General features: G+C 48.4%; 1 protein-coding gene across 1 annotated transcript; it reads right to left on the bottom strand.

Annotated features, from left to right (window-relative positions):
* Positions 1 to 3,660: 3,660 nt before the first annotated feature.
* LOC123450585 lies at positions 3,661 to 18,602 on the bottom strand. Its single transcript, XM_045127757.1, has 3 exons — positions 18,364 to 18,602; positions 4,185 to 4,332; positions 3,661 to 4,086 (listed from the first exon to the last, which is right to left on the bottom strand). The coding sequence occupies exons 1-3, from the start codon at positions 18,600 to 18,602 to the stop codon at positions 3,661 to 3,663; spliced, it is 813 nt and encodes a 270-aa protein (XP_044983692.1).
* Between the last annotated feature and the right edge of the window lie 716 nt (positions 18,603 to 19,318).

Below are 19,318 nucleotides of genomic sequence, written 5' to 3' on the forward strand. Positions count from 1 at the left end.
CACCTTTCAAGGCTTTGTGGGCCTTGTCAAGTATGTCAAACTCTTCTTTGAGTCTGTCACGGCCAACTTCAAGAGCATACTTTTCAGATTTAAGCATGCGAGTAAGAACAACATCATGATCTAGTTTCTTTTGCATTTTAGCGCAGTCATCGTTATATGACTCCTCAAGAGCCAAACGAAGAGTGCACTCTTCTTCTAGAGCACTAGATAATTCGGCAATTTCATCAGCATAGTCACAGCTATGTCCCTGTAGCTCGGAGATAGTCTCCTCATGAGAATCAATGAGGTCAGTGGCCTCACCCAGTTGTTCCAAGAGAGCAACAAAGTGCTTCTTGGGTTCTCCCTTAATAGTGCATAGAAACTTATCAAGATCATGCTCATTCAGCTCTCCAACATCACTACCTTCTACACAATTTAACAATGAAGGAGCAGAAGCAATGTTGGTCTTAATGATGGGAGTTACCTGATTGGTACCTTTTGCCATGAGGCACTTGGTGATGCGGTTCTCGTTGGGGGCGTTGAAGAGAGACACCTTCTGGGAAGAGGTAGTGGCGATAGCAACAGTTGCCGTTGCCACTGTATCATCATCATCGCCATCATCATCAGAAGGGTACTCCTCCAGGGCCACCATCCCTTTTGGGTGAGGTTTCTTCACAAAGTTGTTCTTGATTGGAAATGATTTGGTTTTGTCTTTGCGAATTAGCTTGCCTCCGTTGTCTTCCCTCTTCTCATAGGGACATTCTGCCACGAAGTGACTCACGTTGCCACAGTTATAACATGTCCTCACTCGTTGTTTGGGTTTGAATCCACTCGAGTTGTTCTTGTTGAAGGTGGGTCTTGAGTTCCTTTTATTTCCCCAGAATTGCCTTGATGCAAGAGCCATGTGCTCATGATAAGCATACCTTGTGTCTTCAGGGCAGCTCTCCTCTTCTTCCTCTTCTTCTTCTTCAAGCATTGCTCTTGCTTTCAACGCAAGGTTGGGTGAAGTGGTTTTTGATCGGACACGAGAAAGTGCATTGTCGGCTGTTTAGTTCATGATTGACATTGCAATGAACTCATCCAACACTTCACTGGAAGACAAGGAGTGGAAGTCTAGCCGCTGACGAATGACAGACGACATGGCTTTATTGAAAGGCATGATGGCTTTGAGAAACTTGCGCTTGACCCATGTATCATCCACATCCTTATTCCCATGATCCTTTAGTGCCACAGCTATAGCAGTCACCCTCCGATAGAGATCACGAGGGTCCTCGTCTTCCTTCATCACAAACTCATCGGCCTTATCAAGTATCACTTCATAGTTGGATCGTTGAATACTTGAGCTTCCCTTGTACAGTACCACAATATGCTCCCAACAATCCTTGGCCAATGTGAAGGGACGCAAGTGGGGAAGATCTTCAGGTGGTACAGCAGACTGGAGAATAAACAATGCAGAGTGATTATATTGATTGTCTACATCTTCTCTTGGAGTGAGGTTGCTTGGGTCATGGGGATAATATCCTTGCTCGATAATTCTCCACAAGTTTGTTGAGCTGTGATTCAAATGAGACTTAATAGAAAATACCCAGTTAGCAAAGTCACCTTTCACAAGTTTAGGAGGAGGACCAACAGGATTAAGACGAGGTGCGAGAACGGGTCCTCCATATGTCATGGGAGTTGGAACCGAAGCATATGTTCCAGTCCCATCCTTTTCGTGAGGTGAAGCAGGTTGCATACCTTTAGCCGCTTCCTTAGAGGAGTTGGCCTCCGAATCGGAAATGGTGGGTTTAACCACTAAAGCCGGTTCGGGTGAACTTTTAAGACCATCAATTAATTCTTTAAGCATGGTTTTGACTTCGCTCGTCAAGGACGTCTTGAGGGCGGCCATAGCCATATTCAAGTCGTCCCTTGTGACCGAAGTCAAGTCCATGTCCTCGGGTTGCCCGCGGTTAACTTCCTCTCCGCCTTCCATACTCTTCGGGTGGTTAAACCCTTAATAAAGAGACGTGGCTCTGATACCAATTGAAAGGATCGATATGGTTGGCTAGAGGGGGGGGTGAATAGACAACGACCACTTTTTAATTAATCTTAACAAGTTAAGGTAAACACTATACGGGTTCACAAATAATATGACAAAGAGGTGAACCCTATAGAAGCTAACAACTAGAGCTATTAAGACAAGTAAGATATAGTCACAAGCATAAGCAAATACAAAGTAAAGGTTAGAGATAACCACAAGTGGAACCGATGGAGACGAGGATGTGTTACCGAAGTTCCTTCCCTTTGACAGGAAGTACGTCTCCGTTGGAGCGGTGTGGAGGCACAATGCTCCCCAAAAAGCCACTAAGGCCACCGTATTCTCCTCACGCCCTCGCACGATGCAAGGTACCGTGATTCCACTATAGGTGCCCTTGAAGGCGGCGACCAAACCTTTACAAACAAGGTTGGGGCAACTCCACACAAAGCTTGGAGGCTCCCAACTAAACCACGAAGCTTCACCACAATGGAATATGGCTTCGAGGTGACCTCAACCGTCTAGGATGCTCAAACACCCAAGAGTAACAAGATCCGCAAGGGATTGGTGGGGGAATCAACTTTTCTCTTGGTGGAAGTGTGGATCTAGGCCTTCTCAACCAATCCCTAAAGAATCAACAAGTTTGATTGGCTAGGGAGAGAGATCGGGCACTTTAGAGCTTGTGGAGCAACAATGGAGCTTAGAGAGGTCAAAGATGGGGTTCCTCAGCTAGAAGAACCCTTTATATAGTGGGGGGGAAAATCAGACCGTTTTCCCACTCTCTGTCCGAGTACCAGCGGTACTACCGCTGGGCCGGAGCGGTACTACCGCTGGCTGCAGCGGTACTACCGCTGGGCCTCCAGCGGTACTACCGCTGACACCAGCGGTACTACCGTCGGCCCCTTGGTAGTGCACAAGCACTACTACCGCCGGGAAAGTATTCGCAAAAGGGTCCGTCCACAAACTACCGCTAGGTAGGTGGAACAAAACACCTGGAGCGGTACTACCGCTGCCAGGGGCGGTACTACTGCTGGCTGCAGCGGTACTACCGCTGGCAGTCCAGCGGTACTACCGCTGGGGACCATTTTGTAGAGATAAACGAGACGAATAGGCGAGGGCCGCTCCAAAAGATAAGGAAAGGGAGAATGTGAAGTGTGCGTGTGTAAAGATAGATTCCACCCAAACCTTTCCACTACGGATCCCCTCTTAATAGTACGGCTTTCCTATGACTCAAATAAAGAGAATCGTAGAGAGCGCCGTGCTTCCGTTCCAGAAGAGAGGAGACATGTCGTCTTGTGCCGTTGACGAGTCTTACCTGAAACTTTGACACACACGGTTAGTCCTGTATGGTACTGTCATCAATCACCAAAATTACTTAGGCATAAACTATGCCCCTACAGCGTGGATCTCCGTGCTCCCCTGCGTGGACGCGGAGAACCCGACGAAAGCCTGCTCCTTGACATAGCCCGCCAGATCGACGGGCGTGGACAAAACAAAGAGAACAATCAACGGATAAGTCTGCTAACACCTATCAGATACTCCAACATAGTTTCACCAGTGCCGGCCACCCCGTATACCTCGGCGCACCAGCCACCTAATTACCATCTTGATTGTGCGAGCAATTGTGGAACAAAGTAACGGGCCGGCTGGCTTGGGCTCCACGACTGTCAGTGCAGCTCGGTTGGCGGCGCCGCTGACCTCCAGACAAGCGGCACGCGACCCTCACGGTCCCGGGCGAGCCGCTCCTGTGCGCCGCCGCGGAGCTTCTCCAGCCGCGGCGCGTCGCTCTGGTGCATCACGAACACCTTGAGCACGTTGAACAGTGCACCCGCCACCCACATCACGCTCCCGCACAGGGTAATCCACCTCTCGCTCTCGCCTGGCAGGGTGGGCTCACCGCGGCGGTGGAGGACGGCCGCGACGAGGAAGAGCAGGTTGCCGAGGAGGACGTGGACCTGCACGCTGGACTGAAGCAGCTGCGCGCGGCCGTCGGCGCGCTCGTACATTTGGCACGAGCTGAGCACCGAGCCCAGGATCCAGAGCACCGCGCTGGAGAGTAGGGCGTCGGCCGCGCGCCTCTCTAACCTGTCGCCCTGCTCCACCATCAACACGAAAATGCAGCAGTCGGTCAGTTGAAGCGATCGCCGGGCTCATCGGTGATTGTGGTTGTCGACGGTGCACACTCACTCACCTTGGAGAAGAGCTGCAGTGCGAGGCCGACGATGGCGAGGACGCAGCCGGCGGCGTGGAGCGCGGGGGCGAGGAGCTCGATGAGGCCGAGCTGGGGGTCGAACCGGGCGAGGCCCACGTGACAGTCCACGCCGGCAAGGTGCTGTTGGCTTTTGAACGTGCGTATGCAGCTGTACAGGCGTGCCTACGCGATTCTTGCTTCGGCCGGCTACTTGACGGAACTTGCGTAACTAGCGACACGAATAAAACTGATCGATGGATTTGATGGCTAAAGGCTCGTGTCGTGCCTTTGCTTTGTATTGCTTTTCGTTTTTCTGGTGTTACAATCAACATCCCTAGGGTGTCTTTTATACACGTCCACAAGGGACTATGGAAATAGACTAGGACTAGGAATCCTAATACTACTAGGACTCGGTTTGGCTTTCTTTCCTAATCCTAAAGAAACTACATGATTAACTTCTACATTCACCTCCTTAATCTTGTTGCTTGACTTCACTTCTTGCACTCCGACTTTCCTCCTCATCTCGATGAACTTCTGTCGACCGAGGGACTTGGTGAAAATATCGGCAAGTTGGTCTCTCGTGTTCACATGTTGAACCTCGATCAACCCTTCTTCAATGCACTCCCGGATGTGGTGGAACCGGGTATCTATGTGCTTGTTCCTTTCGTGATGAACCGGATTTTTGCACAATGAGATTGCAGCTTGGTTATCAATCTTCAATGACACCTTCTGCACCTCCCGCTTTGCAAGAATAGCTAGGAGTCTTCTTAGCCAAACTGCTTGACAAGCCGCCGTGCTTGCCGCTATGTACTGTTGGGGAACGTCGCATGGGAAACAAAAATTTTCCTACGCGCACGAAGACCTATCATGGTGATGTCCATCTACGAGAGGGGATGAGTGATCTACGTACCCTTGTAGATCGTACAACAGAAGCGTTAGTGAACGCGGTTGATGTAGTGGAACGTCCTCACGTCCCTCGATCCGCCCCGCGAACAATCCCGCGATCAGTCCCACGATCTAGTACCGAACGGACGACACCTCCGCGTTCAGCACACGTACAGCTCGACGATGATCTCGGCCTTCTTGATCCAGCAAGAGAGACGGAGAGGTAGAAGAGTTCTTCGGAAGCATGACGGCGCTCCGGAGGTTGGTGATGACCTTGTCTCAACAGGGCTCCGCTGGAGCTCCGCAGAAACGCGATCTAGAGGAAAAACCGTGGAGGTATGTGGTCGGGCTGCCGTGGAAAAGTCGTCTCAAATCAGCCCTAAAACCTCCGTATATATAGGTGGGAGGGAGGGGACCTTGCCTTGGGGCTCAAGGAGCCCCAAGGGGGTCGGCCGAGTCCAAGGGGGGAGTACTCCCCCCCCCAAACCGAGTTGGACTTGGTTTGGTGGGAGGGAGTCCCCCTTCCTTCCCACCTCCTCCTTTTTTTTTCTTTCCTTTTGATTTTCTTCTTCTTGGCGCATAGAGCCCTTTTGGGCTATCCCACCAGCCAACTAAGGGCTGGTGTGCCACCCTCAAGGCCTATGGGCTTCCCCGGGGTGGGTTGCCCCCCGGTGAACTCCCGGAACCCATTCGTCATTCCCGGTACATTCCCGGTAACTCCAAAAACCTTCCGGTAATCAAATGAGGTCATCCTATATATCAATCTTCGTTTCCCGACTATTCCGGAAACCCTCGTGACGTCCGTGATCTCATCCGGGACTTCGAACAACATTCGGTAATCAACCATATAACTCAAATACGCATAAAACAACGTCGAACCTTAAGTGTGCAGACCCTGCGGGTTCGAGAACTATGTAGACATGATCCGAGAGACTCCTCGGTCAATATCCAATAGCGGGACCTGGATGTCCATATTGGATCCTACATATTCTACGAAGATCTTATCGTTTGAACCTCAGTGCCAAGGATTCATATAATCCCGTATGTCATTCCCTTTGTCCTTCGGTATGTTACTTGCCCGAGATTCGATCGTCAGTATCCGTATACCTATTTCAATCTCGTTTACCGGCAAGTCTATTTACTCGTTCCGTAATACAAGATCCCGCAACTTACACTAAGTTACATTGCTTGCAAGGCTTGTGTGTGATGTTGTATTACCGAGTGGGCCCCGAGATACCTCTCCGTCACACGGAGTGATAAATCCCAGTCTTGATCCATACCAACTCAACTAACACCTTCGGAGATACCTGTAGAGCATCTTTATAGTCACCCAGTTACGTTGCGACGTTTGATACACACAAAGCATTCCTCCGGTGTCAGTGAGTTATATGATCTCATGGTCATAGGAATAAATACTTGACACGCAGAAAACAGTAGCAACAAAATGACACGATCAACATGCTACGTCTATTAGTTTGGGTCTAGTCCATCACGTGATTCTCCTAATGACGTGATCCAGTTATCAAGCAACAACACTTTGTTCATAATCAGAAGACACTGACTATCTTTGATCAACTAGCTAGCCAACTAGAGGCTTGCTAGGGACGGTGTTTTGTCTATGTATCCACACATGTAAATGAATCTTTATTCAATACAATTATAGCATGGATAATAAACGATTATCTTGATACAGGAATTATAATAATAACTATATTTATTATTGCCTCTAGGGCATAATTCCAACAGTCTCCCACTTGCACTAGAGTCAATAATCTAGCCCTCACATCACCATGTGAATTACATTGTAATAAATCTAACACCCATACAGTTCTGGTGTTGATCATGCTTTGGCCGTGGAAGAGGTTTAGTCAGCGGGTCCGCTACATTCAGACCGTGTGCACTTTGCATATATTCACGTCCTCTCCCTCGACGTAGTCGCGGATGAGGTTGAAGCGTCGTTTGATGTGTCTGGTCTTCTTGTGAAACCGTGGTTCCTTTGCTAAGGCAATGGCACCAATGCTGTCACAGAACAAGGTTATTGGATTCAGTGCGCTTGGCACCACTCCAAGATCCGTCATGAACTGCTTCATCCAGACACCCTCCTTAGCCTCCTCCGAGGCAGCCATGTACTCTGCTTTACATGTAGAATCTGCTATGACGCTTTGCTTGGAACTGCACCAGTTTACTGCACCCCCATTAAGAATAAATACGTATCCGGTTTGCGACTTAGAGTCGTCCGGATCTGTGTCAAAGCTTGCATCGACGTAACCTTTTACGGCGAGCTCTTCGTCACCTCCATACACGAGAAACATCTCCTTAGTCCTTTTCAGGTACTTCAGGATATTCTTGACCGCTGTCCAGTGATCCACTCCTGGATTACTCTGGAACCTACCTGCCATACTTATGGCCAGGCTAACATCTGGTCTAGTGCACAGCATCGCATACATGATAGAACCTATGGCTGAAGCATAGGGGACGGAGCGCATATGCTCTCTATCTTCATCAGTTGCTGGGCACTGAGTCTTACTCAATCTCGTACCTTGTAGAACTGGCAAGAACCCTTTCTTGGACTGTTCCATTTTGAACCTCTTCAAAACTTTATCAAGGTATGTGCTTTGTGAAAGTCCTATCAGGCGTTTTGATCTATCCCTATAGATCTTAATGCCTAGAATGTAAGTAGCTTCTCCTAGGTCCTTCATAGAGAAACTTTTATTCAAGTAATCCTTTATGCTCTCTAAAAACTCTACGTTGTTTCCAATCAGTAATATGTCATCCACATATAATATTAGAAACGCCACAGAGCTCCCACTCACTTTCTTGTAAATACAAGATTCTCCAACCACTTGTATAAACCCAAATGCTTTGATCACCTCATCAAAGCGTTTGTTCCAACTCCGAGATGCTTGCACCAGTCCATAAATGGATCGCTGGAGTTTGCACACCTTGTTAGCATTCTTAGGATCGACAAAACCTTCGGGTTGTATCATATACAACTCTTCCTTAAGGAAACCATTAAGGAACGCCGTTTTGACATCCATCTGCCAGATTTCATAATCAAAAAATGCAGCTATTGCTAACATGATTCTGACGGACTTAAGCATCGCTACGGGTGAGAAGGTCTCATTGTAGTCAACTCCTTGAACTTGTGAAAAACCCTTTGCCACAAGTCGAGCTTTATAAACGGTCACATTGCCGTTAGCGTCCGTCTTCCTCTTAAAGATCCATTTGTTCTGAATAGCCTTGCGGCCCTCAGGTAGTACCTCCAAAGTCCACACTTTGTTCTCATACATGGATCCTATCTCGGATTTCATGGCTTCCAGCCATTTGTTGGAATCTGGGCCCACCATTGCTTCTTCATAATTTGTAGGTTCATTGTTGTCTAACAACATGACTGATAAGACGGGATTACCGTACCACTCTGGAGCAGCACGTGGTCTCGTCGACCTGCGTGGTTCGACAGAAACTTGAACTGGAGTTTCATGATCATCATCATTAACTTCCTCCTCAACCGGCGTCGCAATGACAGAGGTTTCCCCTTGCCCTGCGCCACCATCCAGAGGGATGAGAGGTTCGACAACCTCGTCAAGTTCTATCTTCCTCCCACTCAATTCTCTCGAGAGAAACTCCTTCTCGAGAAAAGCTCCGTTTTTAGCAACAAACACTTTGCCCTCGGATTTGAGATAGAAGGTGTACCCAACTGTCTCTTTTGGGTAACCTATGAAGACGCACCTTTCCGCTTTGGGTTCCAGCTTTTCAGGCTGAAGCTTTTTGACATAAGCATCACATCCCCAAACTTTAAGAAACGACAACTTTGGCCTTTTGCCATACCACAGTTCGTATGGTGTCGTCTCAACGGATTTTGATGGTGCCCTATTTAAAGTGAATGCAGTTGTTTCTAATGCATAGCCCCAAAATGATAACGGCAAACTAGTAAGAGACATCATAGATCGCACCATCTCTAATAGAGTACGATTACGACGTTCGGACACACCATTACGCTGTGGTGTTCCAGGCGGTGTTAACTGTGAAACAATTCCACATTGTCTTAAGTGAGCACCAAACTCGAAACTCATATATTCACCCCCACGATCAGACCGTAGGAACTTGATCTTCTTGTTACGATGATTTTCCACTTCACTCTGAAATTGCTTGAACTTTTCAAATGTTTTAGACTTGTGCTTCATCAAGTAGACATAACCATATCTACTCAAATCGTCAGTGAAGGTGAGAAAATAACGATATTCGCCGCGTGCCTCCACGCTCATCGGACCACACACATCGGTATGTATGATTTCCAACAAGTCACTTGCATGCTCCATTGTTCCTGAGAACGGAGTCTTAGTCATCTTGCCCATGAGGCATGGCTCGCACGTGTCAAGTGAATCAAAGTCAAGTGACTCCAAAAGTCCATCAGCATGGAGTTTCTTCATGCGCTTTACACCAATATGACCTAAGCGACAGTGCCACAAAAATATGGCGCTATCATTGTTAACTCTAACTCTTTTGGTCTCAATGTTATGTATATGCGTATCGTTATCAAGATTCAATATGAACAATCCTCTCACATTCGGTGCATGACCATAAAAGATGTTACTCATAGAAATAGAACAACCATTATTCTCTGACTTAAAAGAGTAACCGTCTCGCAATAAACAAGATCCAGATATAATGTTCATGCTCAACGCAAGCACCAAATAACAATGATTTAAGTTCATCACTAATCCTGACGGTAACTGAAGTGACACTGTGCCGACGGCGATTGCATCAACCTTGGAACCATTTCCTACGCGCATCGTCACTTCATCTTTCGCCAGCCTTCGCCTATTCCGCAGTTCCTGTTTCGAGTTGCAAATATGAGCAACAGAACCGGTATCGAATACCCAGGCACTACTACGAGAGCCGGTTAAGTACACATCAATAACATGTATATCAAATATACCTGATTTTTCTTTGCCCGCCTTCTTATCTGCCAGATACTTGGGGCAATTGCGCTTCCAGTGACCCATACCCTTCCAATAGAAACACTCCGTTTCCGGCTTAGGTCCAGCTTTGGGTTTCTTCGTCGGATTGGCAACAGGCTTGCCGCTCTTATTCGAATTGCCCTTCTTGCCTTTGCCGCTTCTCTTGAAACTAGTGGTCTTATTCACCATCAACACTTGATGCTCTTTACGGAGTTCAGACTCTGCGACTTTCAGCATCGCAAACAACTCGCCGGGAGACTTGTTCATCCCTTGCATGTTGTAGTTCAACACAAAGCCTTTATAGCTTGGCGGCAGTGATTGAAGGATTCTGTCAGTGATAGCTTCTTGGGGGAGTTCAATCCCCAGCTCAGCTAGACGGTTTGAGTACCCAGACATTTTGAGCACATGTTCACTGACAGATGAGTTTTCCTCCATCTTGCAAGCATAGAATTTATCGGAGGTCTCATACCTCTCGCTCCGGGCGTTCTTCTGAAAGATAAACTCCAACTCCTGGAACATCTCAAATGCTCCATGACGCTCAAAGCGATGTTGAAGTCCCGGTTCTAAGCCATACAAGACTGCACATTGAACTATTGAGTAGTCCTCCTTACGTGCTAACCAAGCGTTCTTAACATCCTGATCAGCCGTAGCGGGTGGTTCATCTCCTAACGCAGCATTAAGGACATAATCCTTCTTCCCAGATTGTAAGATCAGCTTAAGATTACGAGCCCAGTCTACAAAGTTGTTTCCATCATCTTTCAACTTAGCTTTCTCTAGGAACGTATTAAAATTCAGGATGACTGTCGCGTGAGCCATGATCTACAACACAAATATATTCAAAGTGGACTTAGACTATGTTCAAGATATTTAGAGTTTAACTTAATCAAATTATCCGCTAAACTCCCACTCAAAAAGTACATCTCTCTAGTCATTTGAGTGGTTCATGATCCACTTACACTAGCTCAAGTCCGATCATCACGTGAGTTGAGTATGGTTTCAGTTGTAAGCATCCCTATGCTAATCATATCATCTATATGATTCATGATCGACCTTTCGGTCTCATGTATTCCGAGGCCATGTCTGCACATGCTAGGCTCGTCAAGCTTAACCCGAGTGTTCCGCGTGCGCAACTGTTTTGCACCCGTTGTATGTGAACGTTGAGTCTATCACACCCGATCATCACGTGGTGTCTCGAAACGACGAACTGTAGCAACGGTGCACAGTCGGGGAGAACACAATTTCGTCTTGAAATTTTAGTGAGAGATCACCTCATAATGCTACCGTCGTTCTAAGAAAAATAAGGTGCATAATAGGATTAACATCACATGCAATTCATAAGTGACATGATATGGCCATCATCACGTGCTTCTTGATGTCCATCACCAAAGCACCGGCACGATCTTCTTGTCACCGGCACCACACCATGATCTCCATCAACGTGTTGCCCTCGGGGTTGTCGTGCTACTCATGCTATTACTACTAAAGCTACATCCTAGCAAAATAGTAAACGCATCTGCAAGCACACACGTTAGTATAAAGACAACCCTATGGCTCCTGCCGGTTGCCGTACCATCGACGTGCAAGTCGATATTTCTATTACAACATGATCATCTCATACATCCAATATATCACATCACATCATTGGCCATATCACATCACAAGCATACCCTGCAAAAACAAGTTAGACGTCCTCTAATTTTGTTGTTGCATGTTTTACGTGGTGACCATGGGTATCTAGTAGCATCGCATCTTACTTACGCAAACACCACAACGGAGATATATGAGTTGCTATTTAACCTCATCCAAGGACCTCCTCGGTCAAATCCGATTCAAGTAAAGTTGGAGAAACCGACACTTGCCAGTCATCTTTGAGCAACGGAGTTACTCGTAACGATGAAACCAGTCTCTCGTAAGCGTACGAGTAATGTCGGTCCAAGCCGCTTCAATCCAACAATACCGCGGAATCAAGAAAAGACTAAGGAGGGCAGCAAAACGCACATCACCGCCCACAAAAACTTTTGTGTTCTACTCGAGAAGACATCTACGCATGAACCTAGCTCTGATACCACTTTTGGGGAACGTCGCATGGGAAACAAAAATTTTCCTACGCACACGAAGACCTATCATGGTGATGTCCATCTACGAGAGGGGATGAGTGATCTACGTACCCTTGTAGATCGTACAGCAGAAGCGTTAGTGAACGCGGTTGATGTAGTGGAACGTCCTCACGTCCCTCGATCCGCCCCGCGAACAATCCCGCGATCAGTCCCACGATCTAGTACCGAACGGACGGCACCTCCGCGTTCAGCACACGTACAGCTCGACGATGATCTCGGCCTTCTTGATCCAGCAAGAGAGACGGAGAGGTAGAAGAGTTCTCCGGCAGCGTGATGGCGCTCCGGAGGTTGGTGATGACTTTGTCTCAGCAGGGCTCCGCCCGAGCTCCGCAGAAACGCGATCTAGAGGAAAAACCGTGGAGGTATGTGGTCGGGCTGCCGTGGAAAAGTCGTCTCAAATCAGCCCTAAAACCTCCGTATATATAGGTGGGAGGGAGGGGACCTTGCCTTGGGGCTCAAGGAGCCCCAAGGGGGTCGGCCGATTCCAAGGGGGGAGGACTTCCCCCCCAAACCGAGTTGGACTTGGTTTGGTGGGAGGGAGTCCCCCTTCCTTCCCACCTCCTCCTTTTTTTTCTTTCCTTTTGATTTTCTTCTTCTTGGCGCATAGAGCCCTTTTGGGCTGTCCCACCAGCCCACTAAGGGCTGGTGTGCCACCCTCAAGGCCTATGGGCTTCCCCGGGGTGGGTTGCCCCCCCGGTGAACTCCCGGAACCCATTCGTCATTCCCGGTACATTCTCGGTAACTCCGAAAACCTTCCGGTAATCAAATGAGGTCATCCTATATATCAATCTTCGTTTCCGGACTATTCCGGAAACCCTCGTGACGTCCGTGATCTCATCCGGGACTCCGAACAACATTCGGTAATCAACCATATAACTCAAATACGCATAAAACAACGTCGAACCTTAAGTGTGCAGACCCTGCGGGTTCGAGAACTATGTAGACATGATCCGAGAGACTCCTCGGTCAATATCCAATAGCGGGACCTGGATGTCCATATTGGATCCTACATATTCTACGAAGATCTTATCATTTGAACCTCAGTGCCAAGGATTCATATAATCCCGTATGTCATTCCCATTGTCCTCCGGTATGTTACTTGCCCGAGATTCGGTCGTCAGTATCCGTATACCTATTTCAATCTCGTTTACCGGCAAGTCTCTTTACTCGTTCCCTAATACAAGATCCCGCAACTTACACTAAGTTACATTGCTTGCAAGGCTTGTGTGTGATGTTGTATTACCGAGTGGGCCCCGAGATACCTCTCCGTCACACGGAGTGACAAATCCCAGTCTTGATCCATACCAACTCAACTAACACCTTTGGAGATACCTGTAGAGCATCTTTATAGTCACCCAGTTACGTTGCGACGTTTGATACACATAAAGCATTCCTCCGGTGTCAGTGAGTTATATGATCTCATGGTCATAGGAATAAATACTTGACACGCAGAAAACAGTAGCAACAAAATGACACGATCAACATGCTACGTCTATTAGTTTGGGTCTAGTCCATCACGTGATTCTCCTAATGACGTGATCCAGTTATCAAGCAACAACACTTTGTTCATAATCAGAAGACACTGACTATCTTTGATCAACTGGCTAGCCAACTAGAGGCTTGCTAGGGACGGTGTTTTGTCTATGTATCGACACATGTAAATGAGTCTTTATTCAATACAATTATAGCATGGATAATAAACGATTATCTTGATACAGGAATTATAATAATAACTATATTTATTATTGCCTCTAGGGCATAATTCCAACATGTACTCTGCCTCGTATGAAGACAGTGCCACCACCTTTTGCTTCTGAGAATTCCAGCTAATCAGATTCGGGCCAAGGTAGAAAACCATGCCCGTTGTGCTCTTTCGGTCATCAACATCACCTTCCATGTCACTATCTGAATATCCACGAAGGATCAATCCTTCTTTTCCCTTTCTGTACGTGTAACCAAGATTAATGGTGCCTTTCACATAGCGCAAGATTTGATTGACCGCGCTCATGTGCTCGGTTGTCGGATTCTCCATGAAACGACTCACGATCCCGACTGAATAAGCCAAGTCAGGTCGGGTATATACCAAATATCTTAGGCTGCCCACAACGCTTCGATACATTGTGGTGTCCACCGGCGGATTTGAGCTACGCTTGCTCAACTTGTGACGTTGGTCCATTGGAACTTGTGTCGCGTAGCAATCTGACATGCCACACTTGTCCAATAACTTGACCGCGTAAGCCGATTGACATAGGGAAATCTCTCCGGAGCTTTGCTTCACTTTGATGCCCAAGTAATAGCTGAGTAATCCCAGCTCACTCATGCTAAACTTGTTCTTCATTTGCGCCTTGAAACATTCAATTTCTTGTACGCTATCTCCGGTGATAATCAGATCGTCGACATAAACTCCAACTAGCAGGTTTGAGCCTTTGGAGTTCTTTGTATAGACTGCGTGCTCGAGGGGACATCTCTTGAACCCGAGCGAGACCAAACTCTGGTCTAACTTTGAGTTCCAAGCTCTTGGCGCTTGCTTCAACCCGTAAAGTGCCTTCTTGAGCTTGTAAACTTTCCCTTTTTCGCCTTTCTTCTCGTAGCCGAGGGGTTGTTCCACGTACACTTCTTCTGTGAGATCGCCGTTGAGGAAAGAGGATTTAACATCCATCTGATGAACCTTCCAATCCTCTTGTGCTGCCAAAGCTAGGAGCACTCTCACCGTCTCGATTCGAGCAACCGGTGCAAACACCTCATCATAGTCAACTCCTTGACGTTGAACGTAGCCCTTTGCAACGAGTCTTGCCTTGTACTTCACAATGGCACCCTCCGTGTCCTTCTTTAACTTGTAAACCCACTTCAAACCTATCGTCTTTTGGTTTGGAGGTCGGGTTACCAAAGTCCACGTGCCATTGCTCTCAATTTCCTTCATCTCCTCATCCATGGCGTGCGTCCAGCTAGGACTTTTTCTCGCCTCTACGAAGTTCGCCGGCTCCTCAACTCCGAAAAGACATAGTATTGAGTATTCGAGCGTAACTGGCTTTGTGTACTTGTAGACTTTCTTGAGGGTCTTGTAGCGACGAGGCCCTGAGAAATCCGTTGTGGCTTGCGAAGAAGGTGACACAAATTGTGTCGATGTTGATGCACTTGAGGAAGATGGCTGAGTCTCGGGCGTGTCATCGACATCCGCGTCGTCGGCGTAGTCGTCGTGATCATGATCATCATCTTGATTGTCATCGTCACTATGCGCCTCCTTGTCGATGTTGTCGTCGAGATCTCCACCCGTGCCGTGCGCTTCGTTGTCGCTATCTTCTTGCGACCTATGCACGTCGTCGTCGGTGTTGGCACCATGATGATCACTACCATTGTGGTAACCTTGGTTGGGCGTCTTATCAACCACTTGGACATCCTCCCGTGCATCATCATCAGTTGGAAATTCAACCATGAATATGTTACTGTTTGTAGCATTGTCGGCTGTGGCGCTCCAATTCCACGCTTGGTTTTCTTCAAACATGACGTCGCGTGAAATCCGTAGACGCTTGTTTTGTGGATCGTAGAAGCGGTATGCTTTGGTGCAGGAACTCCTCTCGTATCCGATGAACACCATCTTGGTGCTACGATCGACAAGCTTTGAGAGATGCGGCTCCGCCGTCTTCACATGTGCCACACACCCGAACGTCCGTAGATGAGACACATTCGGCTTACGTCCGTAAATTGCTTCACACGGAGTCTTGTCGATCACCGCCTTCGTTGGAGCCCGGTTGAGAAGATAGACCGCCGTCGAGACAGCTTCTCCCCAAAAAGTCCTCGGCAGGTTCTTGCTCTTGAGTAAACTCCTTGCCATGTCAACGACGGTTCGATTGCGCCTTTCAACGAACCCATTCTGCTGCGGCGTGTAAGGTGCCGTGAGGAACCTCTTTATGCCAATCTTCTCGCAGTAGTCGTTGAACTCATTCAACGTAAATTCTCCGCCGTGATCTGTCCGTAGAGGGCGAACCTTCAACTTGTGTTCCATCTCCGTTGCAGCCTTCAGCTTCTTGAACGCTTCAAGCGCCTCATCTTTAGATCGTAGGAGAACGACCCACATATATCTCGAGTAGTCGTCTACCACGAGGAAGAAATACTTCTTTCCCGCGTGAGTTACTGGGGTGATAGGGCCACATAGATCACCATGGAGTAGCTCGAGTGCATCACTTGCACGATAGGTAGACTGAGCAGGGAACAGCCTGCGGTGCTGTTTTCCAACCAAGTACTCATCACATACTCGATCAACATGGTCGATAAATGGCATCCCGGATACCATCTCCATCTTTGACATCTTTTTCGAGGCGTAGAAGTTAACGTGTCCAAATCTAACATGCCATAACCATGAATCATCATCACTCTTGGCGAGCCAACACTCCGGTTGAGATTGATCAAGGTTGAGGATATAGAGACTATTCCGTGTGCGATTAACACGAGCTAGCACGTTTCGGAGGTTGTCGAAGATCGTCATCACTCCGTTCTCGATATTCACCTTGCATCCATTCTCGTCAAGCTTTCCAATAGAGATAAAGTTGTTGCGAAGCCGTGGGATGTAGTACACTCCGGTGAGTATGCGATGTTCACCTGAGAGACCCTCGAAGAGGACAGATCCTTGCCCGCAAATCTCCACAGCTGAACCATCACTGAACTTGACCAAGCCTTCAACATCGTATTCTAGCTCGAGGAATTTCTCCTTGCATCCCGTCATGTGGTTACTGGCACCCGTGTCGAGATACCACGACCCATTGTGATCCCCGGATAACTTAGGTGTCACATTCTTCTCATGAAGTAGCACCTTCCGGGTTGGTTTCACAACCACCATTTTAGCGAGATCACAAACTTCGGCCATCAGAAGACCTGGGCCTTCGTCTTCCTGCTTTGCCAAATTTGCCTTGATCTCCCGCTTGTTAGGCTTCAGATAATCCTTTGCAAAGTGACCCATCTCGTTGCAGTTATAGCACTTAACCTCGGATAAATCCAAGTTCCGTGGCTTCCGCCCTTTAGATTGGTCCGCCTTACCACGACCTTGTGGCTTGCCTTTTCCTTTTCCTTTTCCGGTTTGTCCGTCGCGCTTCACGTTTCTTGAGCCTTCGCCACCATCACGCCTTCCTTTGCTACTTGGGGCCTCCCAATCTGCGCGCGAGTACATGAGTTGGTCACTACCTCCTCCTTTGCCTTTTCGACAGCCACGAGCATTCTCTTCCCATGTCCGCAAGCGTCCGATTGCCTCCGTTATAGTCATGTCGTCGATGTTGTAAAGCTGCTCGAGCGTGCCGATGATGTACGTGAATTTATCAGTCACCGAACTGAAAAATTTCTCCACAATCTCGGTCTCATCGAGCTTTGCACCAAGTGCGCGGATCTCTCCCACCAAAGTAGTAAGACGCATGGCATAGTCGTTCACCGATTCAGTTTCCTCCATCTGCAACTTGTGAAATTGGCGCTTCAGCACTTGTGCCCGAGCCTTGGTGACGCGATCTTCTCCGATCCTCATCTCCTTGAGTGCGTTCCACGCCTCTCTTGCCGTCTCGAACTCCGCCAATGTCATTAGTACGGAATCCGGCACGGACTGGGCTATGGCGGCCATGGCACCTTCGTCGGACTCGTCATCGACGTCGTCGTCCGTGATTGCCTGCCACACTCGAAGGGTTCGGAGAATAATTTTCATCTTCACCGCCCACACGCCATAGTTGGCATCGGTGAGCATCGGGTACTGGATGGGGATGTTGAGATGCGGCTGGACATTGGCGCCGCTCGTTCCTCCACCACTGGTTGCTGACTTGACGCCCTTCTTCACCTTGTCGCCATTCTTGCCGGACTTGACCGACTCAACGTCGCTGTCCGTCATCGTAGATCGTAGATCGTCGAGGCTCTAGATACCAATTGTTGGCTTTTAAACATGCGTATGCAGCTGTACAGGCGTGCCTACGCGATTCTTGCTTCGGCCGGCTACTTGACGGAACTTGCGTAACTAGCGACACGAATAAAACTGATCGATGGATTTGATGGCTAAAGGCTCGTGTCGTGCCTTTGCTTTGTATTGCTTTTTGTTTTTCTGGTGTTACAATCAACACCCCTACGGTGTCTTTTATACACGTCCACAAGGGACTATGGGAATAGACTAGGACTAGGAATCCTAATACTACTAGGACTCGGTTTGGCTTTCTTTCCTAGTCCTAAAGAAACAACATGATTAACTTCTACAGGTGCGCCCCCAGGTCGTGCGCGTTCACGACCGCCACCACGGCCAGCGCCACGCCGGCCACGGCGAGCCCGGTGTCCCTGGGGCCAATACCGTCCTCGGACGCGCACAGCGCCGCGAGCCCCGCGGCCAGGAGCAGGGTCCCGAACATGTACGCGCCGACGTTGATGTACTCCCACCGGCGCACTGCCAGTGCCGGCCCGTACAGCCGCGCCTCCCTCGCCGTCGCGACCTTCACCATTCCCCCTGGCCAGTCGAAGGGGATCAAGCAGAGCTCATTCCAGGCTGCTCCGTGGACGCGTTACTGCGGACGCCAAGTAGTTAAGTAGCCAAAAACCGCGGCGGGTGGGAGTAAATGCGGCGACGGGAGTGGGGGGCGGCGGAGATGGATGCGTTGGCGGCGTTTGGGAGGAGCACGCGTGGCGCCATGCATGGGGAGACGGCGAACAGGTGGTCTCTGGCTGTCTGCTTTGCTCCCAGGTGGAGTCATCTTTTTGACCAAAGGAAACAAGGGCACATGCAGACCAAGTGTTTGGTTGCGATGCTACATGTGGCCTTTTTTCTAGGCAATGCTACACGTGGCGTTTCATATGTGTTGTGCGCCACGTACTACCAAGTACCCACGCAACATCTTTAACTTTTGTGCTGCCGTACGTGCCTTGCTATCTCTCCCTAATAATAATAAAGCAAATAGGGTTTCTGGTCGTCCGTCATCGAAAATACCCCTGAAGTTGGCATAAATTATCCACCATGCCACCCGTAAGTCAAAAACGGTTCGGTTTTTCTTAAGTCACCGCGCGACGCGTATTCCTTATAGCGACCTATGCCATTCTATATCAACTGTCGAACACTAGCGGGATGGAGTGAGCCTTACTCTTCTAACCTGAAGACCCAGGTTCGAATCCCTTTACTCCTTTTTTTACTTTTCTATGCTTTTTCCCTTTTTTTTCCTTTTCT

Source organism: Hordeum vulgare, chromosome 4H (assembly GCF_904849725.1).
Source record: "Hordeum vulgare subsp. vulgare chromosome 4H, MorexV3_pseudomolecules_assembly, whole genome shotgun sequence".
NCBI classification, from domain to species: domain Eukaryota; kingdom Viridiplantae; phylum Streptophyta; class Magnoliopsida; order Poales; family Poaceae; genus Hordeum; species Hordeum vulgare.